General features: G+C 39.4%; 1 protein-coding gene across 1 annotated transcript; it reads left to right on the top strand.

Annotated features, from left to right (window-relative positions):
* The first annotated feature begins 1,769 nt into the window (after nt 1-1,769).
* On the top strand, nt 1,770-13,367 carry LOC112224137 (syntaxin-4). The gene is made up of 11 exons (XM_024387474.2): nt 1,770-1,954; nt 2,297-2,401; nt 2,732-2,831; nt 4,379-4,453; nt 4,580-4,650; nt 4,745-4,853; nt 5,030-5,103; nt 11,386-11,523; nt 11,807-11,917; nt 12,008-12,094; nt 12,235-13,367. The coding sequence occupies exons 1-10, from the start codon at nt 1,925-1,927 to the stop codon at nt 12,083-12,085; spliced, it is 891 nt and encodes a 296-aa protein (XP_024243242.1). The 5' UTR covers nt 1,770-1,924; the 3' UTR covers nt 12,086-12,094; nt 12,235-13,367.
* The last annotated feature ends 331 nt before the right edge of the window (nt 13,368-13,698 follow it).

Raw genomic sequence — 13,698 nt, 5'->3', positions numbered from 1 at the left:
ACCCTTTATTGAGGGCTTTTTCAGCCCTTTTTCATTCGCTCTTATCTCCTTTTCTACTGTCTGTGGTATATCTTAAAGCACTCAATGTGCAGTGGCGCTTTGCATTTCTCACATGCATAGGTAGTGCATTTGTCATCTATGGAACCGGTGCATCATGATGATTGGCCAGTGGGAAGCTTTGTCATATCTTGCCTGATCTTCAATAGTAGTAGCAGTAGAGATCTCCTCCCGTGGCTCAGTGGTTACGTGCCAAACTTTTGCATAAGAGACTGTGCCACTATCCATGAGAAGGTGAGCAGGTTGATGGTCCATCCCATAAACATCTCTGTAAAATAAATGGCTGTTTACAAGTGCACTGTTGAGAGACCATGAAAAGATGGGCTACCGCCACTTCTTAGACCTTATGGAGATATGGTATCTTGAAACCTGTAGGTTGTGAAGTTCAACACCATCCATTTTCTCACTTTATCAGTTGATGCATTTTGGTTGTGGGACTTTGTCAAAAGGAACATTGCTCCTTGTTCCTCTCTTGACAGAGGTCTCACTGTATTTCTCCTCTATGTTTGTTGCCACTGTGACAATGTTATTGTCTTTCTAACAGACCAGCAACTTGTCTCCTTTGGTCAGAACCTCAGAGGTTCCCCGAGGTAACTTCATGTCCTTCTGTGGCTTGAATTGGACATCAAACATACGATTTTGCCTCATCATTCCAGAGTTCCCATATCCTCTTTTTGTCATTTCATCGAGGAGTGTAAGCGAAGTGAAGAGGTTGTTATGAAGGAACTTGCAACCTTGAGGCACCTGAGTTTGCTCTGCAACACCAAGAACGACACTGGGTCCATGACCCAACCCAGTCTCAGGGAGGAGAGTGTGGGGTGGTGAGGGGTAGGTCATAATCACTGATAACGTTGTTCCTGTCATGATCAGTTTGCATTGGTTCAGCATATACATTCAACAGCCTGGCTGGCAAATTACCTGTCTCCCCCTCATAGTCCATATCTGACCCATCGCTATCACAATCTCTGAGGGATAACTGCAATGTTGCACACCTTGTCTGAGCAACATATCCAGAACTTGACTCAGAGTAAAACTAAAAGAATGAACAGAGCAGAAAGTTAGATAGAACAAGAACTATATATGTGTATACGTATGTGCACTGTGTTATCCTGCCTGTCACTATTGTTGCCATTAACATGTTTACTCATTCTATGACCACACTGAACAAAGTTGAGTAATTGCAAATTCATATATGAATACTAGACACCTTAAAGATGATGTGTACCAAAAATCTTTGTCCTATCTTTATGTTAACATACATAACCTAACCTTTTTGGGGGGAGCTTTGATGCAGCCATCATCGTCTCAATGTGCAACCAGGAAGTAAACAGCTCTGGTCATGTGAAAATGTACAAAATTTACAAACATGTGGCACTGCACATATTTCATTGAGGCCCTTTATTATTTTAATATTCGCTAGAAATGCATCGATATATCATTCAGTAAACGTTTTAGAGGCTTATAACTGGGAACGTTTTTTTCGGTCACTATTGTGACTGATGGGATTAAATAGGTTAAAATTAAGCGCAAATGAATTATAAATATGATCGTGTTTACAGCAGAGGGCAACATTACGCAGTGGCTTGTTCGAAAGTATAAAAAAAGCCCACGCATGCGCCGTCAATTACCTATATTAAACTACAGTACGATAGGTGGCGTGTGTTCTAATGGTGACTATTTTTCTCTGAAATACTAGCTGAAGAGGAAGTAGCAGCAAATATGTTTTATATCTGTGGTAGCAGTTTACTTGTTGAATGACAAACTTTTTTGTGTGTTTTATTGCTCATTTGATTAAACAAATATTTACCTTGATATAGGATATCGTAATAGTATCTTCGTTAATACATTGCATTTGGACTGAGAGGAAATGCGGGACCGAACTAAGGAACTTGGCAATGTGAGTGTAAAAAGAAAAACAGGCTAGCTAACCAATATCAATGAATATAGACGTTTATGCATGGTCAAATGCAGAATGTGTAGCTATTTCATAGGGTATTCTTTATCTGTTAGCTATTGGTGCTAGCTACATTGATTTAAATTGGCGAACCTAGCTAGTAAACCTCGGATATCTAGCTAAGTTAGCATAATTAAGATAGTCTAGAACCAAGGATGGGCCAGTGGCTAAAAGTGTATTGAAAGTTCAATGCCGCACTCAATATGGGTTGCATGTTGGATTTACCTGTTAATGACATGATGAATGTGTCCATTCTTTCCCTATTCTCTCTTCCTCACACACCAGACCGCAGAGGCGTCAGACGAGGATGAAGAGGGCAGGGCCCTTATGGTCAAACCGGGGATTTCTACAGTGAAGGAAGAGAAGGAGAATGATGCTTTTTTCAAGAAGGTGAAATCATGCAAATTAATTTAGGAGTTGAGACATCTGTTTTCATTTTTATGGTGACTTGATGTCAGTTTCAATGTTATGCTACTCTGCAGTACTTTTATATTGGCTTGTGGTTGCCAAGCACAGGAACAGTTTGTTGTGCCAACATAAACTATCATTCTAATGTGATCTGTATGCCCAATGTACATGTTATGCGAACACAGTCATCTCGTCAGTGACACACAGGGTGATGCGGAATTTGTCTCATGGTCTTTTCTTAGTGCCCCAAAAAAACTAGTTCACAGTTTAGCTTCTATTACATTTACCAGCCTGTGTATCCCTTCTCATCAGGTCCTAGAGATTCGAGGGGTAATGGAGATGCTTAAAAAGGTGGTCTCTGACCTTGAGAACAAACAGAAGACAGTGTTGGGTGTGGCACTGCCAGAGGACGGTCAGTAGAGCAACACTAACACACTAATATATACATAATATGCTGTATGTAAATATATGACATGGTGGTAATATATGTAGGAGTATGATATGCATAGAATATTGCATTTCCACGGTAACAGAATGAGGGTGGGTATGATTTGTGGAACGTTCCAACAGGAATCTGTTCTCGAAACTTTGTAAATAACAAGGTTGCCAACAACGCATACAAAGTTGTATAGCGGCAGAATAAGATACCGGGTAGGGAGTGGGCAATTTCATTAAGTTTGTCACTCAACACGTTTATTTCCCGAAAAATGTCTGTCTTTACTCTGTTAGCCTATGGACAAACATTAAAAATAATCTATGTGGTGGGTTGATGCCTATTCGGCAGCTAATTAGCTAGGTGAATAGATCATTCTACTTTTTATGCGTTGTTTGTTGGCAACCTTGTACTTTACAACGTTTTTGGAACAGATTCCTGTTGGAACGTTCCACAAATTCTCCCCACCCACAGAATGACACTGAGACTCAGATTTTTTTACTTTAAATGTATACCAAACAAAAAACATTGATTGCAAAGTTAAACAAACCATACAACTCAATGCACAAGGACTACTTTGAACAATTTCCACTGGGAATTTAACAAAAACACATTTACTCAAAAAACAGTGCAGATGTTAAGTTTTGTAACAGGTAGCTCTGTGATGGAAACAGGAAGTGTCGCTGCAATTTTATAAATGGCAACAGGTTATTTGTCTGTTCGACGTTTAGCATAGAATAAATAAAATAAAATACTATGAATTCTCACTGTAGCTAATTCAGTTGCAGTCATTGTTACAGATTTTTTTGGTCGATTTGGTAACAGAATGCCATGTTTTTAATAACTTCATAAACCAAATTCTTATCAGTTAAAACATTTTATACAACAGGTGGTTTGAATTTCCCATTGTTAGTCTATCCTGCCCATGATATACTAAACATTCATAAAAAGTGCCATCATTTGTCATTACCTAGCATCACACTACTATTACTTTTACAGATCCAGTGTCTCATCAGCTCAGTCATGCAATTTAGAAACTTGATCTCCACTGTAAAAAGCATCAAGACATTATCTCTGACATTTGCAACATTGTTGCAATACAGACAGACAGATTTTCTCAGCCAGTTGAGATCATGATTCAGCATCATTTGTATGGATACACAAAGAAATGTATAGAAATGAACAAGTAAAACGAAACGCAGTTAGTTTGCAGTCTTTCCAGCCGACATGCTGACCAGACCGGACACGTCGCGTGCGTGAGCGTCGCAAAATAAATTTAGAAATCTATGTTATTCAATTATTTCACCCACACTGCTCGCGCGCGCCAACGAGCGTCTGCGTTGCCCAGGGCTAAAATAGAAGTCCTTTCTATTTCTGACGCAGATCACGCTGAAAGTCCTGCCTCTCCCATCTCCTCATTGGTTTATAGAAGCAGGTACCCTACAGCCCTACGGGCTGAGGGATTTGTTACTCTGCCTGATGACAGTAAATACAAGGTGAGGTCGTAACGTTTCTTTGTTGTTCAGGTATGAAAAGGGAACTCCAAACCCTTCGGGACGAGATCAAAACAATGGCAATGCAGATCCAGAAGAAACTGAACAGTGAGTATTCTAAACTGAAATTATATGGTGAGATATTGACTAATGATCACAGGTGATTCGGTGGCCCCAGTGGATAAACCTGAATACAGAAATATCCAACCGATTGTTATTTATTTATTTTTACAGCCATTGAACCCAAAAAAGGGGATGATGATGGGAAATACGTTCCCATAAACCTAAGGATGCAGAGAGCACAAGTGAGGCTTCTATATAATTAATAAAGTCTTGATTGTAATCCAATATACTGTAGGCTGACATTAATTTAACACTTCCATCTCTCTCTTTCTCTAGCATGGTGTCTTGTCTCGAGAGTTTGTGGAGTTGATGGACCACTGTAACACCATCCAGGCTTCCTACAGAGATCGCAACGTGGAGAGGATACAAAGGCAGCTCAGAATAAGTAAGGCTGAATGTCATCTGTTACTGTTATCATACTGCTGATCAGAAAGTGATTTCAACACCATGGATTTTTATCTTCTGAATTCAAGACTACAATGTAGAAGTTAATTTACAAAGGTGATTTCATGTGAAAATGAAATATACCCAAAAGCATCAACTGTTGTTATATCCCTCCAGCGGGCACCAATGTTACAGATGAGGAGTTGGACGGTATGCTTGAAAGTGGACAGACTGATGTTTTCACACAGAATGTGAGTATGACTGACTGACTGACTTAAATGAACCACAATTCATGATTCACGATGAAACCACCTGCTGGCAATCCCACAACATTATTCTCTTCCTTTTTTTGTTGGGTAATTTTCTGTTAACTATGACTTTTCAGGCTCTGTGTTTTTCTGATATAGCAGAATGACCTAAAAACATAGAAATGGCATTATCTAGTTAAGCTCTTTAGTGTTTGGGACAAAGACAAATGCATATACAGTGCCTTCAGAAAGTATTCAACCCCCTTTGTGTTTTTCCACATGTTACAGCTTGAATTTAAAATTGATTGAATTGAGATTTTGTATCACTGATATACACACAATTCCCCATAATGCCAGTGGAATTTTATTATTAGAAATGTTTACAAATTATTTATTTTTTTAAACATCTTAAGTAAATAAGTATTCAGCCCCTTTGTTATGGCAAGCTTAAATAATTTAATGTGAAAATGTGCTTAACAAGTCACAATAAGTTGCATGGACTTTTGAATGACTTCCCCATCTCTGTACCCTACACATACAATTATCTGTAAGGTCACTCAGACACTGAATAACCCTTTGAGAATGGTGAAGTTATTAATTACGCTTTGGATAGTGATGAGAAGTTTGGGTAATGCCCAGAGCATGCAGAACCCCCTACTGGCAAACAATGGAACTGAAAACTCGAAAGAGTCTTAACACCGTCTCGTTCACCATGGGGAGCTTATTGGAGCTGTCATTTGTGACAGACTTGTAAACGTGTGCTTTAAACAATGTAGCCTACATTTGTTTGATTGCTAGGCATACAAATAAGATGCATTGATACGTTTGTAACGAGGTCTAGTTGTGGCTGTAACCGGATGAGATTGTGAACGACTCTTGGCAGAATGCATTGCTTGACCGCCGTCTGTGATGGAGATGAGCACAATGTCGTTCGCAAACTGCAGCCCCCCCCTCCCAAACTATTCATTCTTGAGGTCGAGGTTGTTGAGCAAAGGCTATGTATGTTTTGGTTCTACAAAGCTGTGTCCATTGTAATATTAATCAATTAATTGCGATCATTCTTGCACCATGTGATCAGTTATCAGTTCTAAACATGTATTTTTCTTCCCTATGCTCATGATCTATTCTGCCCTACCAAGTGTTAGGTCCTGACAAACTAACAGACAAGTCAAAGCCCAAACCAAGTTTATTCATCCACTGAGTGAAACAGCTGAAAAGACAAAGACATGTTTACACAAGCACATACAGTACCAGTCAAAAGTTTGGACACACCTACTCATTCAAGGGTTTTTATTTTTACTATTTTCTACATTTTATAATAATAGGGAAGACATCAAAACTATAAAATAACACATGGAATCATGTAACCAAAAAAGTGTTAAATGAATCAAAATATATTTTAGATTCTTCAAAGTAGCCACCCTTTGCATTGATTGACAGCTTTGCACACTCTTGGCATTCTCTCAACCAGCTTCATGAGGAATGCTTTTCCAACATTCTTGAAGGAGTTCCCACATATGCTAAGCACTTGTTGGCTGCTTTTCCTTCACTCTGCGCTCCAACTCATCCCAAACCATCTCAATTGGGTTAAGGTCGGGTGATTGTGGAGGCCAGCTCATCTGATGCAGCACTCTATCACTCTTTGGTCAAATAGCCCTTACACAGCCTGGAGGTGTGTTTTGGGTCATTGTCCTGTTGAATAACAAATGATAGTCCCACGTGCAAACTGTATGGGATGGTGTATTGCTGCAGAATGCTGTGATAACCATGCTGGTTAAGTGTGCCTTGAATTTTAAATAAATAACAGATAGTGTCACCAGCAACGCACCATCACACCTCCTCCTTCATGGTGAGAACCACACATGCAGAGATCATCTGTTCACCTACTCTGCATCTCAAAGTCCTTTCCTGTGGCGGTCCTCATGAGAACCAGTTTCATCATAGCGCTTGATGGTTTTTGCAACTGCACTTGAAGAAACTTTAAAAGTTCTTGAAATTTTCCGGATTGACTGACCTTCAGGTCTTAAAAGTACTGATGGACTGTAATTTCTCTTTGCTTATTTGAGCTGATCTTGCCATAATATGGACTGGGTCTTTTACCAAATAGGGCTATCTTCTGTATACCACCCCTACCTTAACACAACTGATTGGCTCAAACACATTAATAAGGAAAAAAATTCCACAAATGAACTTTTAACAAGACACACTTGTTAATTGAAATGCATTCCAGGTGACTACCTCATGAAGCTGGTTGAGAGGATGACAGCTTTGCACACTCTTGGCATTAGGGCAAAGGGTTGCTAAGAATCTCAAATATAAAATATATTTTCATTTAACACTTTTGGTTACTACATGATTCCATACGTGTTATTTAATAGTTTTGATGTCTTCACTATTATTCTACAATGTAGAAAATAGTAAAAATAAATAAAAACCCTTGAGTGAGTAGCTGTGTCCAAACTTTTGACTGGTACTGTATATTTATACCTTCCTTCCTAGGCTGAGTCTCTTCCTTGCCCATTTAGACAGCCAATACATTTTTGTTGCTCGGCAGGAACTCAAGTGACGACTGTTCGTTCTCACTTCATCTGACCTGACCTCGTCCAGAATTCCTCCCTAACTCACTCACGTCTGTCCTACTTTATCTGTGACTCAAACCAGACCGTTGCCCTTCTCTCTATAGGATACATGAGATTTAACAATAACATGTTCTGACAGAATGTAATCTTTCTGCACTACCCTTTCTCACTCAGTAGATTTCCATACACTCAGTTATAATATGGTAACATGAATAAGGATATTTCAAGTTAGAATCCAACACAAGTAAAAGAGCAGTAACTGCTAATAGAGTGAAACTCAGAAAAATGGCTTTATAGTTTAATTGTCCAGCCAAATGAGTTGTAGTCAGATCTGTTGTCTTAACATGAGGACATTTTTATTCATATTGACCTCTGACCCTAGATGGCAGTTACTGCCTTCTTGCTTTGTACACCCACTGGAATACACTGGTTTCCATTGTTTTTTTTTATTGCACAAACTTGTTCATAGATTTATTTGTATGCGGCTGTTCGTTTCATAGTTTGTTTTTTGCTGATACAAGTATCAATCAATAATACAAAGGTAAACCATAGAAGCTGCAGCCCAAAGCTCAGTAAACTTTTTCCAGTTACTGCTTTTTGTCCCTGGTTTCACTGCCACTTTTTCCAGTTACTGCTTTTTGTCCCTGGTTTCACTGCCACTTTTTCCAGTTACTGCTTTTTGTCCCTGGTTTCACTGCCACTTTTTCCAGTTACTGCTTTTTGTCCCTGGTTTCACTGCCACTTTTTCCAGTTACTGCTTTTTGTCCCTGGTTTCACTGCCACTTTTTCCAGTTACTGCTTTTTCCCTGTCCCTGGTTTCACTGCCACTTTTTTTCCAGTTACTGCTTTTTGTCCCTGGTTTCACTGCCACTTTTTTACCAGTTACTGCTTTTTGTCCCTGGTTTCACTGCCACTTTTTCCAGTTACTGCTTTTTGTCCCTGGTTTCACTGCCACTTTTTCCAGTTACTGCTTTTTGTCCCTGGTTTCACTGCCACTTTTTCCAGTTACTGCTTTTTGTCCCTGCTTTTTGTCCCTGGTTTCACTGCCACTTTTTCCAGTTACTGCTTTTTGTCCCTGTTTCACTGCCACTTTTTCCAGTTACTGCTTTTTGTCCCTGGTTTCACTGCCACTTTTTCCAGTTACTGCTTTTTGTCCCTGGTTTCACTGCCACTTTTTCCAGTTACTGCTTTTTGTCCCTGGTTTCACTGCCCCTGGTTTCACTTTTTTCCAGTTACTGCTTTTTGTCCCTGGTTTCACTGCCACTTTTTCCAGTTACTGCTTTTTGTCCCTGGTTTCACTGCCACTTTCACTGCCACTTTTTCCAGTTACTGCTTTTTGTCCCTGGTTTCACTGCCAGTTACTTTTTTGTCCAGTTACTGCTTTTTGTCCCTGGTTTCACTGCCACTTTTTCCAGTTACTGCTTTTTGTCCCTGGTTTCACTGCCACTTTTTTACCAGTTACTGCTTTTTGTCCCTGGTTTCACTGCCACTTTTTCCAGTTACTGCTTTTTCCCTGTCCCTGGTTTTTGTCACTGCCACTTTTTCCAGTTACTGCTTTTTGTCCCTGGTTTCACTGCCACTTTTTCCAGTTACTGCTTTTTGTCCCTGGTTTCACTGCCACTTTTTCCAGTTACTGCTTTTTGTCCCTGGTTTCACTGCCACTTTTTCCAGTTACTGCTTTTTGTCCCTGGTTTCACTGCCACTTTTTCCAGTTACTGCTTTTTGTCCCTGGTTTCACTGCCACTTTTTCCAGTTACTGCTTTTTGTCCCTGGTTTCACTGCCACTTTTTCCAGTTACTGCTTTTTGTCCCTGGTTTCACTGCCACTTTTTTCAGTTACTGCTTTTTGTCCCTGGTTTCACTGCCACTTTTTTCAGTTACTGCTTTTTGTCCCTGGTTTCACTGCCACTTTTTTCAGTTACTGCTTTTTGTCCCTGGTTTCACTGCCACTTTTTCCAGTTACTGCTTTTTGTCCCTGGTTTCACTGCTACTTTTTCCAGTTACTGCAGAAATTAGCCCCATTTTCTCAACACAGTGGAGGCAGGATATTTGTCCACCTGATAAAGCATGTATCAAAAATGTCTAACAAATTTTTGACAATGTGTAGTTACTGCTCTTTTACTTGGTAGGGAAGTATTTACCTGCGTGCTTATGACAGACAGTTGGTGGTCGGCGCATGTCTCTGGAGCTGCTGAGCCGGAGGAGCGTGTATTAATCCTGCTGTTGGACTCGTTGCGGCCAGCAATAGTAAGTTAGGTCAAACATCCAACTAAAATGAACAAATCACTCAGAAAAACGAATCATGACTTGAGTCAGTGAAGAGTAGTTCAAAAAGAACGAATCGTTAGCGAACTGCACATCACTAATAATGTATTAATACACCTAGACACTACAAATATACAGGCATACTTCCTAACTTAGTTGCTAGAGAGGAAGGAAACCGCTTAGGGATTTCACCATGAGGCCAACAGTGATTTTTTTTTTTAGGAGAACTTGAGTATGGATCAACAACATTGTAGTTACTCTACAATATTAACCTAAATGACAGTGAAAAGAAGGAATCCTGTACAGAATACAAATATTCAAAAACATTCATTCTGTTTGCAATAAAGAACTTAAGTAATATTGCAAAAAATGTGGCAAAGAAACAAAACAAAGCTTTTGTCTTTTATACATTTGCTAGGGGCAAATCCAACACAATACAGTCTACCACTATTCATATTTTCATGCATGGTGGTGGCTGCATGATGTTAGAGGTGTAATTGTCATCGATAAGTACTGTAGTTTTTCAGGATAAAAATAAAATGAATAGAGCTAAGCACAGGCAAAATCCTAGTGGACAACCTGATTGTCTACTTTCCAACAGAGACTGGGGGACAAATACACCTTTCAGCAGGACAACAACCTAAAACAGAAGGCCAACTATACATACACTGGACTCGAGTTGCTTACCAAGACTGCATTCAATGTTCCTGAGGGGCCTAGTTAAAGTTTTAACTTAAATTGGCTTGAAAATATATGGCAAGACTTGAAAATGACTGTCTGGCAATGATCAACAACCAACTTGACAGAGCTTAATAATAAAATAAAAAAAATAACGGCTAATATTGTACGGTCCAGGTGTGCAAAGCTTTTAGAGACGAACCCAAAAAGACACAGCTGCAATTGCTGCCAAAGGTGATTCTAACACTCAGGGGTTGAATATTCATCTACTCAAGATATGTTTCATTACTTTTTTAAATTAATTCTTCTTCCACTGAACAGAGTTTTGTGTAGATCTTTTATTTTAAAAAATGACCGATCAATCCAACTTCATAACAGCACAATGTGGAAAAAGTCAAGGGGGTTGAATACTTTCTGAAGGCACTTGGGAGTAAAATGACATTTGTTTTAAGACACTCTTGTTTGCTTGCATTGGACTACAGGTTTGGATTTGGTAAGCACTCATTGCAATGCCTGTGTCTGGGGACATTCTTAGAAATCTGTATAGTCACCATAGTTGTGAAAGAGAACCCCATAGATGGAACCCTTTGGCCACCCTTGCTTTAGAGTGTGACTAGCTGTTTCAGTTCAAGCGTAGTTGATGTTCTCTTGACTAGATGTGTTAAGTTTTATGAGCAGTTAAATAGACACTTGTCATCATTTCTCAGACATTTTGTCAGGCTCTAAAGAACCTGATTGTAACATTTACTCTCTCCTTCCTGTAGATCCTGATTGACGCTAAAGCCACTAAGCAGGCACTGAATGAGATTGAGTCCCGGCATGATGAGATCCTTAAACTGGAAAGGAGCATTAAGGACCTGCATGACATGTTCCGGTACCTGGCCATGGAGGTGGAGGCTCAGGTAAGACTGTCACACCCCAGGAGGACAAACTGGAGCCCTATTACCTTTCTTAACCAAGTGTGCACTTGTTAACTCCCTGTCAAAGGTTTAAAAGCTTTGGATTGGTGCAAGCATGGGCAGAATCCATTTTTCAAATTCTATTTCCCACACCAGTACAAGTGCACACACTTTGGGGAGGAAGGAGAAATGGGCTTTGGAGACTTGTTACTGAGAAAGTTGGTTGGCAAAATACCTTTTTAGAGAAGCGTTTGCTGAATTGACAAACTGTTGTTCTGTTATGCAGGGGGAGATGGTCAACCGCATTGAAGCCAACATCATCAATTCAACTAACTATGTGGAAAAGGCAGTGGTAGACACTGCAAAGGCTGCCACCTACCAAAACAAAGCACGCAAGGTAGGAATTAATTTTAAGGTTGTGCCAATTATTGGACAGGTTAGCTAATGAACATTGATACTACCTTTCTATCGCTCTCTTCCTCTACAGAAGAAGATATGGATTGCGTTATGCTGTGCCATTCTCCTCCTCATTTTAGCAATCTCATTGGCTATCAGCTTCTCCTGAGATCCTGATGTGAGTTCTCTCGTTGTTAGCAAAAATAGCCATATTTCAACATTAATTTACTGAAAAATACAAAACTATGAACCATTTATTGATTAGGTCAATGTATTCAATCAACTTATTTTGTACTTTTTTGAAATTCTTCCTTGCAGTGTCATCCTCCTCTAACCTACTTCTGCCCTGGGACCTTGAAGAGAAGTCCTGTCTTATTGATATCACTGACCTCTTAACTATCGATACCCTGGCACAGACCGGGAGGCACACATGCACAAACAGCCATTGTCTCTCATGCTCATACGTTAACTGCCCCACTTTCAGCAAAAGGCAATGCTGAAGTTTTTGGGGGGCTCTCTGTGGTGCCCTTTTCTTCAATGGCACCCTAAATGAAAATGTGTGGACAACTCCGTTACTTACTCAACTTGTTGGACCCATACGTGTCCCCAAAGAAGAATGCAGTATTTGAACCGACACTGACAAGGTGCTGATCAGATTTGCTCAGGAAAACTAAAGTGATTCTTATTGTATTAGTACAAAGCGGGGAGAAAAAAAACATTAAGCGCTTATGGCTTCTTGTTTTTAAATGCAGATCTAGAATAATATAATTGTATATTGCCAATTTATTATTTGGTGAGTAATTAAGACGTGCAGTTATCAAATTTGAAAGGTGTCTGAAATTAGTTCATGTGCCTCTTTTATAAAGAATTGGCACTTGAAATGTCTCTCCCATTAGGAGAATGTGGTCTAAGCATGTCCTATTCACTTCAGTATTTATTTATAATTTTAATATTATGGAAGCTGCTATGTTTAGTCTTGCCACAGTAATAGGAACCCTTATAGTTATGGTGCCTTTTTTTTCCCTAATTAACATTTTCTTGTGTTTGCAGACATCTAAGGGCTCTGTCTGAGATCATGGAGTATAGTAGCGCACTACCTTATTTTAAAGAAGGGATGGAATCTGTTCTGTAATTATTCAATGCTCTTCTGCTTCAAGAACTCTAACCATTTTATATCAGATTTGTTTTTCAAACCGTAAAGAGATCAGCCATGGTACTTTACCCTAGCCTTAATTCTCTGTGCCCACTAGCTCCTCCCTATGAAGTGACAAGAGCTAAATACTTGTACAGTATTTGGCGAAGGGAGAAACGGGATGAGTGAAGAGAGCAGTGAAGTACATTGTTACTGTATATTATGTGGCTGTTGAATTTTGTATCAAACGTTCAGCAATTGTAATTTTAAAAAATGAAATAGGTTTAACTGTTGCCCAGATTAAAGTTAGCAGAGTATGGTTTGTCTCCGTTCCTTTTTTTTCTGCGGGAAACAGTCCTCAGAAATATCGTAGGAGGGACATCTTGCGCATTTAAAATGTAACATTTTCTAGTACTGTATATCTTCTCAATAGCCATCAGATTGATGTACTAAAGACATGGCTACATAAGCAAATCCCTGACAGGTAAAGATTTATGGTACACTGAACAAAAATAAACTCAACATATAAAGTGTTGGTCCCATGTGCTAAAATAAAAAAATCCCAGAAATGTTCCATAAGCACAAAAAGCTTCTCAAATTGTGCACAATTTGTTTACATCCCTCCTTTGCCAAGATAATTCATCCACCTC

This window comes from Oncorhynchus tshawytscha, linkage group LG25, assembly GCF_018296145.1.
Source record: "Oncorhynchus tshawytscha isolate Ot180627B linkage group LG25, Otsh_v2.0, whole genome shotgun sequence".
In the NCBI taxonomy this organism is placed as follows: domain Eukaryota; kingdom Metazoa; phylum Chordata; class Actinopteri; order Salmoniformes; family Salmonidae; genus Oncorhynchus; species Oncorhynchus tshawytscha.
Note: the sequence above shows the minus strand (reverse complement) of the source record. Positions and strands in the feature narration are given on the sequence as shown.

Coding starts and splice junctions, on each gene's coding strand:
- LOC112224137 (XM_024387474.2), top strand. CDS start 1,925: ATGCGGGACCGAACTAAGGAACTTGGCAAT. Junction 1,955..2,296: donor GAACTAAGGAACTTGGCAAT/GTGAGTGTAAAA, acceptor CTCACACACCAG/ACCGCAGAGGCGTCAGACGA. Junction 5,104..11,385: donor CTGATGTTTTCACACAGAAT/GTGAGTATGACT, acceptor TCCTTCCTGTAG/ATCCTGATTGACGCTAAAGC.